Here is a 15,835-nt window from a genome sequence, read left to right on the forward strand (position 1 = left end):
GTTGACGTATCTTTGTCCAACAAATAAATGATTGCACTGTACAGCAAAACTGATCAAAAAACAGGTTCACGGTGTTTATGCTGTAATGAACAGCATTGCCTGCAAATGCTCACAAAACAGTCTTTACACAGCAGCTCTCACTGGGAATCCTACTGCTCTAAGCATTGCGTTTTACCATCACAAATGCTATGTCTAGGCACAACACAGACTGTCAAACCTGTAATAAACCACGCAAGATGCCAAATAAATCAGGACATGGGAAGATGGATTTATTTCGACACAAAGCTCAGAAAAATGGGTATTCACAGTAGCAATTCCTACAACGGTGAAACCATTGGTGCTGGGTGTTGGTTTTTTCCCTACTTTTAATACTTCGGGACAAGCGTTCCCCGCGACTGCACAGCACCGGGACACCGAACGCGCGGGGCAAGGACCGGCTCCGCCTCGCTGCACGGGCGCAGCCGCTGTCACAAGAGAAGGCCGCGGCACACACCGAAGGGCAGATGAACGCGGATCCGCGGCCGCCACGCTCCGCGCTCCGCATGAACGGAGGGGCCGCGGGCGACCCCCGGCAGCGCGAACGGGGCGGGAGAGCGCGCGCGCCCTGGTGGCGGCGGGACGGCAAAGGAGCGGGACAGGCCAGGGGCAGCGGAACGAGTAACCGCCGTCATTCCCCATGAAACAGGGTCCCAAAGACACAAGGTAGGACACTGAAGCAGAGGGCGGCGGCCAGTTCCTCTGAAGGATCAGCGCACCGGCCGGGAAAAGCCAAGCAGATAACCGCGGCAGGAAAGGACGCCGAGCACTGGCGGAGCGGGGGTCTCCGCGCGGAGCCAGCCGCCATGGGAGCAGCTCGGCGCCGGCAGGGCCTCACCCGCGATGCCTCGCCGCCTCTGCGCTGGCGACAGCCCCCAGCGCTTCCTCACTCGCGCCGCCGGGACAGCCCACGGACGGCAGCTCCCCGGCCGGCCCCGCGCCCCTCTCTCTGGCGGATGCAGCGGACCCCGCAGGCCCAGGCAGACGGGGAGGAGGGCACAGAGTCGGGGGCGGTGCCGTGCCGGCAGCTCTACCCGTAAGGCGCACCGGCTGCCGTTCCAGCAGACGGGCCCGGAGGACCGGACAAAGCTGCCAGCGCCCTGGTCCGCACCGGGGCCCATTGCAGCCCCCGCTGCCCGGGCCTGCCCAGCGAGACCGACACTCTTGACAGCGCCCGCCTGGAAACCCCCACAGCACCTTCACCAGGCCAGGCGCGGCTCTAAGGCTTTTCCCGGCCAGAGCTCAACGTGCGGAGGGGCGCGGCCGGGCGGGGCTCCCTGGCGGCTCCGCCCCCCGGTATAAGAGCGGCCGTCCGCGCGCGGCGCGGCAGTGACCGGGCGCTGCCGCGGATCGGCGCATGCGTGTCGCGCCGGCGGCCGCGCGGGGACATGCGGAGCTGCGCGACACTGTCGGGGTGAGTGATGGCCCCCGCGGCGGCACCTCCCGCCGCCCCGCGCCGCTCGTTGCCATGGCGGCGGGGCGCCCCCCGCTGCCGCGGCCTGCCCAGGCCGCTCCAGCCCGCCGTGGACCTGAGCCGCCCGGCAGGGCTTGGCGGCGGCCCGGGGCCGCTTTGTACCTGCCGCGCCGGGCCCCGCCGCCTGGGAGAGGAACGGGGGCTGGAGCGGCCGGCCGCCACCAGCATCCGCGGGTCGCCTGGGCTCAGCCGGGCTGCGGCGCCAGGGCTGGCCGGGCCCCTGGCACGGAGCCGCGGTCCCGGTGCGGCCCACGCCAGTGGGCGCTGGCGGCGAGCCGCGGCCCGAGAGGCGCGCCGGGGAGAAGTAGGAGTGCGGTTTTTGCCCCTGTGGTGGCAGAGGGGGAGCACCGGGGCCCAGGCCCGCCGCGGCGCCTCTTACCTGCCGATCTGGTGGGAGGCGTCTGGGTACGATACCTGTTCTGCTCGCCGCGGGGGGAGCGCGCTGTCCCAGGGATGGAAGCGCTCATGCGGCCCAAGTCCCGCTGGGTGGGACCCGCCGGGGCCAGCGCTGCCCGGTGCCACGTTCTTGGGAATCAACGTGGCGTGCCACGCGTTTTTCTCCTGACCCGAAACGGTATCAGTGTTCCCTCTCACTCGCCTCCGAGCGGCTCCTCTCGCTCCTGTGAGTAAACATAGACCGCATTGTGGGCTCAGACGCTGCGCGTCGCACTCTCAATTTAGGATGGCTTAGTTTAGAATAAACATTTCTTCCTGACTTAATACCCCAGTACACACTTATCCTCGATCTTCTAAAATAGACAGTCTGTGTTTAAATGCGGAGACGCCGCCGTACAAGTACTGGCAGTGCCGCCGGAGCGTGTCCGCATGCGGCGGACAGCACTGCGGAGGTTACGCGCAGAGCGGGAGCCGGAGTTCAGTGGACCCGACTCACTAGCACACAGACTAGGGACCCTGTGCAGTGCTGCTGAAGCAATAGGCAAAAACTTGTTATGCTTGATCTTGATAAAGATAACAGTACTTAATTATATGCTGATTAACTGGATGGGAAAGGCTTTGGGGACAAGGTCTCTGGTCAGTTTGGGGATATTGAGTCTGCCCTACTGGTGAACAAAACCTCTGCATCACAGATACATTTGTGAATTGCATTTATAAGCTAGTGAAACTTAAAAAGAGGAAACCAAACTGCTCAGTTCGCCCATGTTACTTTATTCACAAATCTAGTTTCCTTTTCTTAGCAATATACCTATATGGGACAGTTTTTATTTTTTAAATAGAAACCTCTCTTCTGAAGGGGTGTATTTTCTTGGTGCAATAAAGGAATTATTTCAGAGAAGAACACTTCCACTTCTCTGCCTTGGAAAACAGAATTAAAACCTATCAGTGCGTCTAACACTGTGGTTATGACTGAGTCAGCTATAAAGGAGTTTTTATTTCCTGAATGTAAGCTGGCTATATTCACATTAAAATTCTCAGAAGGGTGAAGTACCGTACCTTAAGCATGCATCTGAAATCTGACAAGCAGAGGCAAGGCAGTTGTCTTGCTATTTAATTACTAGTTTTCTACTGGCAATTTACAGGTTCCTCCCAGTTGCCATGTAGGACCATGAAACAGTAGTTCAAATTTTACCTGAACTTAAACTCCTTGATGAACTGCAGTTACGTGAATATATTCCAAAATATCTGACTAATCTAATACCTTGTCTGCTGTTCAGCTGGTTTGTCTCTAAATTTATGCCCATCACCATCTGGGCTATATCTGTAGAATTAATTTTATTTGCAAGCTCCTATGATTTGAGCAGCATTTTTCAATCAATCTTTACCTAAGTGATCACAGTCTTAAATTTTGTACCACAGAACAGTCCATTTCTGGTTGGCAGAATGTGTAGAAAAATCTCTCAAAACTAATAATATGCCTCATTTATATAATAACTATAAAGAATATAATTCCTCTGAAGGGAAGAAATATTCTGAGGCCTTCATCTGATTTAGCTTGCGACTCCAAGGATTACTGACCTGCACTATGGAGGTTTGGTGCACAGTAAATAAGACCTAATTATTTATTAATAGATTTAAACTAACCTTTCATGAGCCTGTTTCTGCTAGGTGTTGGTTTCTGAGCATTAATCTAGTTGCAAAGGCAAAAACACTTCAGGGATGGTATGACCACTAGAGAACAAGGATTTGGTTTTTTAAATATATGGAGTTCCAGAAAGCATACTAATAGCTCTTAGGCTTTTTAAAGTCCAATTACAAATCTGAAATATTTAAATATTAAAAGAGGTAGCTCTATCTCAGGTACTTACATTAAATAGAAAGTCAAAGACAAAAAGGAAATTACATCATGTTGTCAAATAAGGAACAGCTAGCTGGAGTGGATGACTTGTAGTGCAAAAATGTGCCCCTCCTCCTGTGAATTGCTTCTGAGATTTGTTAGAGATACGTGGTGGCAAGTTGAGCAAAAATAAGCTGTGGATTTAAGGTAGCCACATTACTTCCCTTCCCAAAAGTGGTAAGTAGGTCTTAGGTTTTGTTTTTTTCCTCTTTCCCTTTTCTTACAAAAAGGTATGTAAGTTGCTGGTCAATAGGATTGCCTTTATAAAATCTGTCCAAAATTTGTGCAAGCATTCAAAAGTCTGTACAGCAAATTGCTGTATTCCATATCTGTTGAAACATTCCTTTATTTTGAATCCGATTAATCTCAAATATTTGATGCATTGGGTCTGGAAGAGCAGGGAATAGAATAATAAGATTCTCTCTGAGATCAGGGATACGTCTTGAGCTAAAATATATGCAAATGCTTCCTATTTTCTAAATAAAGTATTACTGTGGTTATAACACAAGTACTTAATTATATATATCAGTATGAAGACCCTGTATTTAGGATGTTCTATGTAACTCAACTCCATCTCACAAAAATTTTCCAGTGTATTCCCATATACCTTCATCACTACATACATACCCTACTATTTATGGATACATTTGACCATTTTCAGCTTACATATATCTTATTATTAATCGCTCATCAGTTACAATCTAAAGGTACATATTATATAAATAACTTGACATTTAGAATAATTCATATTCATTAATGTGAGCAGGCATGAATTATTAAGAACTATCTCCTTTGCACATGCACAGTCACATTGCCTTACAGTGGATGGTGTTGATAGCTTCCTAACCAACAAACCATTCGATTGCTTTGACATGTATCTGCCCTATAGTAATGACTAGCTGTAGTTTTAATTTGAACTTACTTTCTTTTGAATAACACTAAAACTGTAACATTTCCAGAAGTGCTCAAAGTGCCTCGATCTTTCTCAGTGCTATAATCTAGGAATAGTGAGGCCAGACAAGCAGAGTAACCAGAAACCCATTCCGTGCAAATGAATGGCAGACAAGTGTGAGATCCAGAATGCTGCATTACTGCATACTGTCCATTTTCTTTAGCAAATGTAGTTTGATTTTATTTATGGTTAGGCTTAGAACCTTAAATCTTTAAGGAGACAGGATTGGGTCAACAGTTACAGTGGAAACTGTTGGTGTTTATATCTTCGTGACTTGACTTCTGTAATTTTTTTTTAAAGCCAATCACTAGAAAATATTAGCCTCCTGAAATATGTACTGTTCAGCTTTATAAACACTGTATAAAATAGTTTGTACTCCTCAATTACATGTGCTCATGGCTCCCTCTTAAGATGTTGTTCCTTCCAGCAAGCTAATGTGTATTTTAAAATACAAGCACCACCAACTCTCTAGACTCCACTGAAAAATTAAGTAGGTGATTTAGTGAAAAAGCACATGCCTTACCTCCCTTGATACTCCTATCTTAAGGCACGGAGAAGGACAGTTTCATAACTCCGTCCATTTGCAACTCCCCACTGAAATGTCATGGCAAGTCAAGTTCTGTAAATTCACAAAGAGTTTATTGTTGGAAGCAAGCAAGTTTTACAGCTATAAAATTTGTCTGTGCTGTATTTTTAAAACATAAAGAGTTGATTGAAAGAAGCTAAAATTACCTTTTTCCTAGAGCATGTAAATATTTAAGTCTGTTTCAGAAGTTGAGCTTAGCATTCCAGAGGGATTTCATAGAGGCGATTGTGCAACTGTAAGTCTTGAGAGCTGAGATTTAGACAGCATTCAGAAAGCTGACACAGTAATTACTAGCAGTGGTTTTGGCGTGGGATCTGGTGGAGGTTGGGCTTCTTAACAAGCCCTGCAAGGGTTGTATGTTATCATAGCAAGTACATTACATGTGCTCTCAAACTACAGCAAACACCCCCCTCTTTCTGTCTCTTTTTTAATATCATAATCAATTTCTTGCTCATGGTCTTGTCAAACCTTGTACGTGCACTGAGGTGGAGTACTATCATATGCTGACTAATCAGTGTTCTGTATCAGCGATTTTTCAACTTGTGACTGGCATATGATTTCTAAAAGTACTTAATTGGAAACACAAACTCCTTCATAGGCATAAGCCTCAAGTTCACTAATTCAGTCTCCGTAATTTCTTTTGCAGATTCATTGCTAATAGAATAGAATCTGTGAGGCATGGAAAAAAATCACTCAATGTTCAATACAGTGTGAGCTCATGTGATGGATGCTTTTTTGGTTAATTGTCCTAAAATGATAGGACGTTATTTGTAGAATTGGCGCTGTACTTGTGTGTGCGTCTAAGTCTTTCTGTCAAACTGATTTCTCCAGTCTTCTGCTGCCTTACAGACAATAGTTCTGCTTGCGCCTACAGAATTGGAAGAACAAACTGCTGTTACAGGACTACTAGAGATTTTTAACTCCTTTGCTAATCAGAACTATGTTACTGCTTCCTGGGGCCATACGTTTATATTTAATTTTACTACGAAAGCTGCAATTCCCATTACTGGGAAGGGTCCAGCTTGCCTGTGTAATGTAAAAGTATCCAGGGTTAAGCTAGTTTTAAGGAGATTGTCTGAAAATGAAGAATAGTCTTTACTAAAATTAGGAGGGATGAAGCAAGTTGGACTAAGACATGTTCTGCTGCAGCAGACAGAACCCTGATCTGTCCCTTGTTCACTTATATTAAAGGTAATAGCCTCCTGTTGAGAGTTCTTCTTAAATGTCTCACTAAAATACACTGGGTATCTGATAGTGAATAAGAACTCCCACTTCTGTTGACAAAAGGGTGATCACTGGTAGTCATGATCAAGAATCACATTCTTAAAAAGAATGTGATTAGGTCTTTCACGTAATAGACATGTATACAGTCAGAAGCTATTTTGAATATACTGTTTGCCTAGATGGTCAATACTGAACCCAATTCAAATTTGGAAAAGCATAGCAGAGTTGTTCTTTCTCAAGCATTTATAAAAGGCAAACAGTGGTGGTAGATTGCAAATTAATCCTGGGGCACCTGGTTTACAAACAGTCCTGCTTAGGAGTCTGCTCACCCCCCCATTTGCGAGTAAGTATAATGGATCTTTCCTCTTAAAGGAAAAAGAAAATATATCTGCATAGATTGCCTGTTTTTTAACAGATTTAACATAATCATAAGCTATTACTTGTTTCTGTACCCTATTTTTTTGCAGTACCATACTGTGAAGGGGTTTTTTTGACATGTATACTGTACTCATAGAGCTGGCCCTTAATTGTTCATTGACTTTTCTTTAGTAATCCTTAGACTATGACTACTTATTCAATATAAAGCAATTACCAACACATTTTTGCTGTTGTAAATGGGCCAGATAAAGCATTGTTCACACATTTAAAATAAATATGAATACAACAGGACACGTCAAGCTGAGATTTATTTCAAATCATAGAACCACAGAAAATCATTAGATTTCCCATTTGTTTGAAATAGAAGACTTGAGGCTGATTTAAAGTATCTTCATGTTTAAGTTTGTTAATAATAGTTACTTGTTTTATGTAAAAGAAGTTTCAGAATTCTAATTTAAGTAGTTAGTGATAATTTTTATTTTAGAAAAGGCTATTTGTTAGATTATTAAAGGTAACACCAAAAAACAGCAGGCCATTACATGTTGGCTACACTGGAAACCATAAACTCTTCAGCAAAAGATACAACTAAAGATGAATGCCTACTAGAACATTAGAGAGACTGTTATGGAAAACTTATTTTGCCTGAATAACTGGCAGTGTATGTACAAGAAATGAAGTTGTTGATGCACAGTGGCCATATACCAACAGCTTTACTGAACTTTTTTTTTTTTCTATACAGTTTAATTCTGCAAGAAAACTTACCTGGTTTGTATTTTAGTTTTGCAGACAGAAAATATAACAAGTTTGGCAAAATTTTCCTATTGGCAGCTATTAGGACAGAAAGCTAATTCCTTGAAATACTACAATCATAGATAAGGGGTGATCTCACCAAGTTTGCATTTCTGATATTTATGTTCTTCTCTCTTTTGAAGGAAATGAAAACTACAGGAAACCTGTCTAGGACTGTGATTTTCTAGGGTTGCAAGACATCACCAGAGAGCAGTGCACTATGTCAACTGCAGGAGTTGCTGCTCAGGAGATGAGAGTCTCATTAAAAACCGGATTCCTTCACACTAGTCAAGGCATGGGGAGTCTGAAAACATGCTGGGGTAGCCACAGTGGATTTGAAAAGTGAGTCTAAAATTAGAACTGTTGCATCTTCATGTATATGGGATGAGCATTAAGAATACTTGTACCAGTACTGACCTATGGTTTATTTACAGTGAAAGCTTTTTTTATTTTTCTAGTACTTTCTTTAACATGGACCCTATAGCAGTGGCATATAATCTGAATCCATCAACAGAGCAACATTTATCATCCCTTGGTAAGTATAAAGGCTAAAACATACGTATTTAAGCAGTGTAATGGATTTGTCTTGGAAAAAAATCATCCCGTGTCTTCACGAAGACACCAAATGGTGTCTCAGTTTTTTTATATAATGCTGCCCTCTGGTGACGGAAAACAAACATTGCAAGAAAATACTACGACAAAAAAAAAAAAAAAAGACACAAAAAACCAACCTCAAAACATTTAAAATAATGTGATCGACAACCCCTCTTCCTTGTACTTGGAGACCTTTGAGTTGTTGTTACACTTCAGACAGAAAAGTAATTTAGTAAAATGTTTCCATCTTCACGGGGATCTTTGTAGCTTGGCTCTGGTCTGTTGCTTATGCTTGGGGCCTCTTGAACTACCACATTTAACTGGAGCACTGGCCTAAAACATAAGGTAGTCAGCTGCTCTCTCAACTAAAGGCATAAATCCACAACCGGAGAAGATGTATAGTAGTTACTTCAGTACCTACTGAAGTCATTAGCAGGCATTACTTACTGTTGCATCAGAAGGAATTAAATGGTTAAGCCTGCAGAGGTGAAGTCATGTGCTAGTGTGTTACTTTAAAAAGTGTTTCTAAGACTTTCTCACCTTTTTAGGGCACTCTTCCAACCCTGCTTCCATGAATGACCACAGCTTTGCTGAAAGCTGCATCCAGGTCCCATCTCAGAAGTCCAGTCCACCTGCCCTAAGTCCCAAAAATGAACAGCTGATTTCAAAATATGAAGACCATCTCGTTCCCAGCTTTAGTAAACTGTCATTAACAATGGGCTGTGTTTCTGAAGAAACACTTCCTCACGTGCCAATAAAAAATGGGCCAATTCAATTTCTGTCCACATCTTCCAATGACCGTAGCTCCAGGCCACTACCCCCTCTGCCTATTTCTGAAGACCTTACTTCAGATGAGGTTGACAAAGAGGTAGAGTTCCTGACTAGCTCAGATACTGACTTTTTGTTAGAAGATTACGAACTTAGTCCTTTTAAATCCAGTACTCCGAGTCGACGGAGCTTTAGGGGCTGTGGACAAATCAACTACGCATACTTTGATACTCCAACGGGACCAAAACCAGAAGATGCCAACCCTGCACAAAGCCTAAATGGATACATATCCAGTATTTATCCTGCTCCACAGCAGCTGCATCGACGTTTGCGAAGGTCCCATTCTGGGCCAGCTGGATCTCTTAATAAACCTGTAGTAAGACTATCTGGACACTTAAACAGGTCTTCTCCAAACTCTGATGAAGATAAACCAGAGATTCCACCAAGGGTTCCCATACCTCCTAGGGCTCTCAAACCAGATTACAGAAGGTGGTCAGCAGAAGTTGCTTCTAGTGCATACAGTGATGAAGACAGGCCTCCAAAAGTGCCCCCAAGAGAACCTTTGTCACGCAGCAACTCCCGTACACCGAGTCCCAAAAGCCTGCCATCATACCTCAATGGGGTTATGCCCCCCACCCAGAGTTTTGCACCTGATCCTAAGTATGTCAGCAGCAAAGCTCTACAAAGACAAAATAGTGAAGGATCTTCCAACAGGGTCCCTTGCATTCTTCCAATTATTGAAAATGGAAAGAAGGCCAGTTCCACACATTACTATCTGCTGCCTGAGAGGCCTCCATATTTGGACAAGTATGAGAAATTCTTCAGAGAAGCAGAAGAAAGTAGCTCTAACACAGAGGTTCAGTCCTGGCCTGGTGACTGCATAGCCACTTCAGCACCAACAAAACTGGACTCAAAACCTAGAACGGACATAACTGGTCATCTGAAACGAAAACACCTGTCTTACGTGGTTTCCCCCTAGTCTCTGCGAGTACAGTCTCAGCTCAGTTGCTCAGGACAGAGCTGAACTTTACCATGTTACAAAGTTCTTAAGGTTCTCAGATAGTGAAGTAGGACCAGTTTGTCCTCCGAGAACTGGAAAATGGATGGTAAAGTCCTTTTATGCTGCCTATCTCCGATATGTTTCTTCAGATTGTTTTTTGTCTTGGTATGTATAGCTGAAGCCCTACAACGATTCCACAGAAACATATGGAGGGATAGTAGTCATAGTTGGCCAGTGATATGCTACCTAGATGAACATATTATATGGTAGTAACTTTAAAAAACAACTAGCTTTGCTTACTAGTCACTTATAAAGCTGACAAGAGAGCAGATAATGTAGTACATTTTGTATCACGCATTTCCAAAATTTCTTTCACACAGTAACTCCGCTGAGAACAGACTATCCTCTTTGACTAGGATATGCGAACCTGGTAAGAAGGTAACTGCAAGATCTAATATCCACTTCAAGACTTGGCAAGCATATTATTGAAAGAGCATTTCAAAAGATGAATCCACTTTGCAACTTAATTTGACACTAATAGACCTTTAAAGTGAGTTAGGTTTTGTGGATTCTTTCAGTTGCTAGACATACCTGGCTCAATTTTGCAGTTTTTACTAGGAGACTTGGACCAGCTATTGCTAAGCCTCCTCTGCTGCTCTTTTCCTGCTGGATCCTAGAAATGTGTGAAAGTGCCCTGAGAGTGGCAGAGGATATGAGCAGCTATATTGTTGCTATTAGAGAGGCAGTAACAACTGCATGCTCACCTAGAGTCTGAAATTCTGACTGTATTAAATACAGAAACATAGCACAAGCTGGTCTTGTGATTTTGGTTTCTATTCAGTATTTTAGGGAAGAAGGAGGGTATGAGGAAAAAAGATTATTCCATTTATGAACAGTGTCAGTCCCATCTCTCACTGCTTCAGATGCTGCTTTTTGCTGTTTAATTTTTCCTCACTGCGCCTCAGCAATCCACTAAAGTTCTCTGAGGTGCCACATTTGTGCATTAGCAGTTTCTCACGCTCATTTTGATTACATTTATCCTCTTACAGATAAGCACAAGAGAAAGGGTGCTCATTAACAGAGGTACAGAAAATGAACATGTTCCTCCTAACAGAAATAAACAAGCTGTTTACAGTTTAAACTGCTGAATGAGATGTTTGAGCTATTTTAAAGCTTACTTTTTGTTTTAGTATGAACTAAATGAAGGTGAAATACATGCTATAGAAATGCACTGATATTTCTGCATCGTGTACAGTATTGAATAAAAAAGAATTCACTTTGTATTTTGAATATTGTCATGTCTTGAGTTTAATAAAGTTATAAAATATTTATGATACATTTTGGTTTTTGCTTCATTGAATAGTGCATCCGAGTTCTGCATTTACTGGAAAGCTCAAAGTGAATAATATTGAATGTGCTACAACATTGCTTGAATTAAATTAAGATTTCTGCAGAAGTGTTCAATAACTCACATTGCACACCATTAATTTTAATTCCTCCTTACCAGCTGGAAGTATGGTATCCATATATCCTATAAGATTTAAGTTATTCACCCTATCATTATTAATAGCCTTTGTAATTTTTAGAGTCACCCACAGCATGTTGGGGACCATCATGCAGAGCGGGCAGTAGTGTTCCTGTCTTCAGTTTTTTCACCTGTTAAAAAAGAACTAAACTGTACATTAAGGGTGACTGAAGACAAGCTACTCGTTTTCAGAACACAAAAAAAGCCTAAGCATAACATGGTTATTTTTTCTTAAGAGGAGAAAGAAACTGTGAATACTTGCCACAAAGCAAGTATATTTAACTGCATCGTGTCAGCTATGGACAAAGTTACTGAAGGCACAAAGCATCACACAATTTTGATTTTTACCTGTGTATACATGTCAATATTTGCCTTTATCTGGCAGTGTGAAATCTTACATTTTCTACGAATAAGCTTACTTCAGAATAAAGGAGGTTACTATCCTTGGAATTATACTCAATGGAAAAAATGTCAGATGTAGTTTTTCGGTAATGCCTAATTACTTGGCTTTTATTGCTGGCAAGATTGCTAAACCTCACTTATGTAGGTGCTTAAAAACCTACTGCTGTGCCATAGCACTGCTAAGAACCCACGCAGATTGGCCTCCAAAGCATAAACAAGTTATCTAATCCTGTGCAAGGCTGTTGACTATAATACTCCTACTGAAAGCTCTGCTTCCCCTCCACCTCCTAAATTCTTCTAAGGTGGAAAGAGTCAAATTGGTACTTGCAGCCTTCCCCTTAAATCTGAGCAGCTTTAACTGTAGGGCCCCAGAGTAAGATACCTTCTCAGTTACATGATCACTGCTGCAGCAAGCAGATCAGCATTGCTAAGCTGCAGCTTGTTCCTCATCCACTGTGAGACTGAGCACAGACTCAGTAGTTCTAATTTCAGTAGAACTCAGACTAAAACCAAGCAACTGCCCTGCAAATGTCTTCCAGCTTTTGCCTTTGCATCCTACTCCTGATTCTTTGAACCCCCCCCCTTCTAGCCTAGGTTCCTGTGCTTGAACAGACTGCTCTTTTCCCCTTAGCTGGAAGCTTTTGAATTCCCAAAGGTTTGACGTGTCAGTTCTGAGATGATGCAAGAGAAACTGACAACTGGTAAAGTCACTCTTGGATGGAAAACGTCAGCAATTAAATTAATGACAGAAAAAGAAAGCTTCCCCATCCAAATGCCCCACAGTAAGCATCTTCCCTATTTTCAGTAGGATTGTTTTTGCTTAAAGCATTTAGTTAAAAGGCATGTGGCTAGTGTACACAATGGAAAATGAGCCCCTCTTGACAGGGAGGCCAGCCCCGGCACTCTAAAACTGCAAGTCTGAGCCAGGTCAGTGGCTGAAACAGCCACTTGCTACCAGGTGTCATTCACTGTTCTTTTTGTGACTACAATTATGGAAGAAGCTTTCTATCCTAACTCATTACACTTCACACCAGCCTGATGCTATTGCTTAGTATTTGCACAAAGCAAGCCAGACAGACTTCTAAAGAAACTAACAGTTGAACTTGACTTTGTTATAAAATGGGGTCTTTGTTACAATTTTCCCAGCCCTGAACTGTGGCACTTTCACTTCTGCTAGCAGTGCAAGTTGTCTAGTCATTGGACTAAAACCTTTTCTGTTAATGTCTTTACTTGCTCAGAGTAAGATCTACTTTTGAGTAAAAACTGTTTTCCCATTTTAATGCTGAAAAGCTTAAAAATCTTAAAAATCTTATAAAACTTGTGCTTTTGAGTGGTCTTATACAACCTTTTCTGAAATCCCAAAAAAAGGGTAAGACCCTTAACCTCAATTAGAGTTTTTCTCCTAGAAAAAAAGAGAATTTGCATACTCCTTTCCTGAAAGTACTAGTATTCTCTACTCAGTTCCAAGTATTACAAAATTACTCTGTAGTGATGCTCTTTCCTACTGTGTGTCAGCTGAAAAACCACACAGTGTTAAATCGCATTCCAGAAGTTAAATTATGAACTAAGTTCAGTGTAACTGTAACTAAAACAAACTGAACCTGAATTAAAGATAGTGACTGGAACTGCTTGGCTATAAGCAAGATATTCAAGCAGGTTACAGAGCTTACTTGCCTCTTCAGTATGAGGAAAGTAATTTATAGGCATGTCTTACAGTATTTAAGTAACTCAGATATTTTTCCGTTAAAAATCCAAACAATGTTGCACTGAAGACGTGGTGGTTCTCTCTGGGTTATGGTAAGGGGATCACTGACAAACACAGGTGGAAATATCACTTGCATATTCTTAGACACCAGATTCCTGTGTGTTGGGGGACAAAGTCTGCATGATCCAAAAAACTATATCTTGTTTTCCAAGTGACTAATCAAGGCTGTAAAGCTGTGCGTGAAGCTTTGCAAGTTCTGGCCAGAAGACATTTCTCTGCTCATCCCATGACCCATGGTAAAACTTGTCAGAACACAACCTGCTTTTGCAACAGCCTGATGACATGTTGGAATATTTAGAGCTTAGGCTCACCTGGGCAAGGCCTGATCACTTGCCTCTGATGAGGAAGGAAGCACCTTGTCCAATTTGACTGGAATAATCACTTCAAAAAGCAGTTATGACTTGATATACCAAAGGCTGAAGAGTCAATGAATTTGAGTTAAAGCAGGGAATCAAGATGTGCAAATTGCTCACCCTCCCCCCCCGTAGTCTCTCTCCTGCCTCAGCAGCGCTGTTGTGACCACCCAGCCACGTTACTTAGGTCCCACGGGACCCAGGGGCTGTGCCAGGGCACAGGGCGTTGTACCGCAACAAGCTACTGACGCGGTCCTGCGGGGAGCCCATGATCACTGAGCAGAACTCAATGAGACATAGCTGGCAGCAAAGCTGGTGAAAAGGAGTGGGGGGTGACCTCTCCCCGAGGCTCAAAACTGCTAATTCCAGAAGCAAAAGCACACTCTAATTAACTGGTGGCAATAAGAAACGCCTACCACATCTACCCCACGTTAAGGGTCAGTGTTGCCTAGTGCTGCTTGGCTGCTCAATATTGGTCAAACACCCCCCGAATTGGTCTCTTTCAGACTAGCAAATCAACCCAGAGGAGCGGAGCCTAGCTGGTAACTAAAGGACAGGCTGTTTGCCTCAAGATACACTTTTCCCTGAAAGGAAGAGGCTGTATTAGTACCTGGTGCCTCGAAAAACCCAGTAGCTTAACCTCATTAACTTCCTCTTGGATAATGTCAGAACTAGCACAAGAGCTGTAGTGGGAGGGCATTGAAAAAAAAAAATTTGACTGTCAGTTTCTCTTGCATCATAAAAGATAAAACAGAAAATAAACCTGATTTGGAAGCATGCTGATTGACAGCATAATTAAATTCTACAGTCATTTTAAATTACTTCTCACTGTTATTGCTGTCGCTATTAGTTTTCCATTCACTCCCAGACTGCAATAGGCACAATTGCTACTGTACTGAAACTGCAGAAGAGTTCTCACTAAGATTGTATTCCCTCCTGATGCAGTCTTGGTTTAAAACAGTCTGAGTGAAGTGATAGGTTTGACATGATAAAGGAAAGCATTCATTTAGCTCAGGACAAAGACAACAATTTTCCAAGGGCAGTTATTACAGTAGAGAATAGTTGCTGATGCTGTTCAAACTAAGTCTTTTCAGGAATTCAGGGTTAAGATGATGAGCAGATCAGTCATGGTGGAATTCCCACCCTTCCAACTCATTATTACAGACTGTGGCCCTTATAAACTCTTTAAATAGTATTACAAGCTGTATGTTAAATACATACTCTCTAGATTACTCTCAAGAAGGAAACCTGAGATGGAGGTAACAAGATGCATAATTTTATCTGCTTGTAGGGTCTCTGCAGTTAGGTAACCTATTGATTTTGTGTGGGTGCACGTTGAGTGTTCCTGGGGTAAACTACTTTTTTTTTAAAGTAGCATAACCTTTTCCTAATAGCTTGCTTTCCAAAGCAGGTTATATTAATTTAAAACTGAAAACATATAGCAATTTTTCTGTTTCTCATAGCTCCTTAGCACTGAAAATCTAGCATACAAAGTTTAATTATACTTATTATTTGTTAAATAGCTCTGCAGAGGTTTCTGTCTGCTGAGCTTGTGATTAGCATTTGTAAGCTGAAAGAGGTCTTACCTCCACCCATCCTGCATTGTAATTCAGGCCTTGCATAATCCCCGCCCAAATACCTATTTTCATCCACACAGGTAATTATTTTTTCTGAATCATATATGGAAGCCACACCC

At 42.9% G+C, this 15,835-nt stretch overlaps 2 protein-coding genes across 7 annotated transcripts in view; one reads left to right on the forward strand and one right to left on the reverse strand.

Moving 5' to 3' along the window:
• The window catches only part of LOC127392994 (uncharacterized), a 52,012-nt gene extending 50,759 nt beyond the window's left edge, over positions 1–1,253 (reverse strand). For 2 of the 4 annotated variants that reach the window (XM_051637578.1, XM_051637579.1), the window contains exon 1: positions 875–1,247. In XM_051637578.1, coding sequence (XP_051493538.1) covers positions 875–1,157 — 283 coding nt within the window. In that variant the 5' untranslated portion in view covers positions 1,158–1,247. Of the gene's footprint in view, positions 1–874 lie in introns of all 4 variants that reach the window. The other 2 variants (XR_007891378.1, XR_007891379.1) reach the window with 2 other exon arrangements.
• ERRFI1 (ERBB receptor feedback inhibitor 1) lies at positions 510–11,430 on the forward strand. 3 transcript variants are annotated; one of them, XM_051637576.1, is made up of 4 exons: positions 510–702; positions 7,876–8,074; positions 8,191–8,267; positions 8,875–11,430. In XM_051637576.1, exons 2-4 carry the CDS (start codon positions 7,953–7,955, stop codon positions 10,071–10,073), a joined length of 1,398 nt encoding a protein of 465 aa, XP_051493536.1. In that variant the 5' UTR covers positions 510–702; positions 7,876–7,952; the 3' UTR covers positions 10,074–11,430. The 3 variants fall into 3 exon arrangements, with proteins under 3 accessions (XP_051493536.1, XP_051493535.1, XP_051493537.1); XM_051637575.1 differs by lacking the exon at positions 510–702 and adding an exon at positions 1,310–1,450; XM_051637577.1 differs by lacking the exon at positions 510–702 and adding an exon at positions 1,482–2,132.
• The last annotated feature ends 4,405 nt before the right edge of the window (positions 11,431–15,835 follow it).

The sequence above is a fragment of the Apus apus genome, chromosome 20 (assembly GCF_020740795.1).
Source record: "Apus apus isolate bApuApu2 chromosome 20, bApuApu2.pri.cur, whole genome shotgun sequence".
NCBI lineage: Eukaryota > Metazoa > Chordata > Aves > Apodiformes > Apodidae > Apus > Apus apus.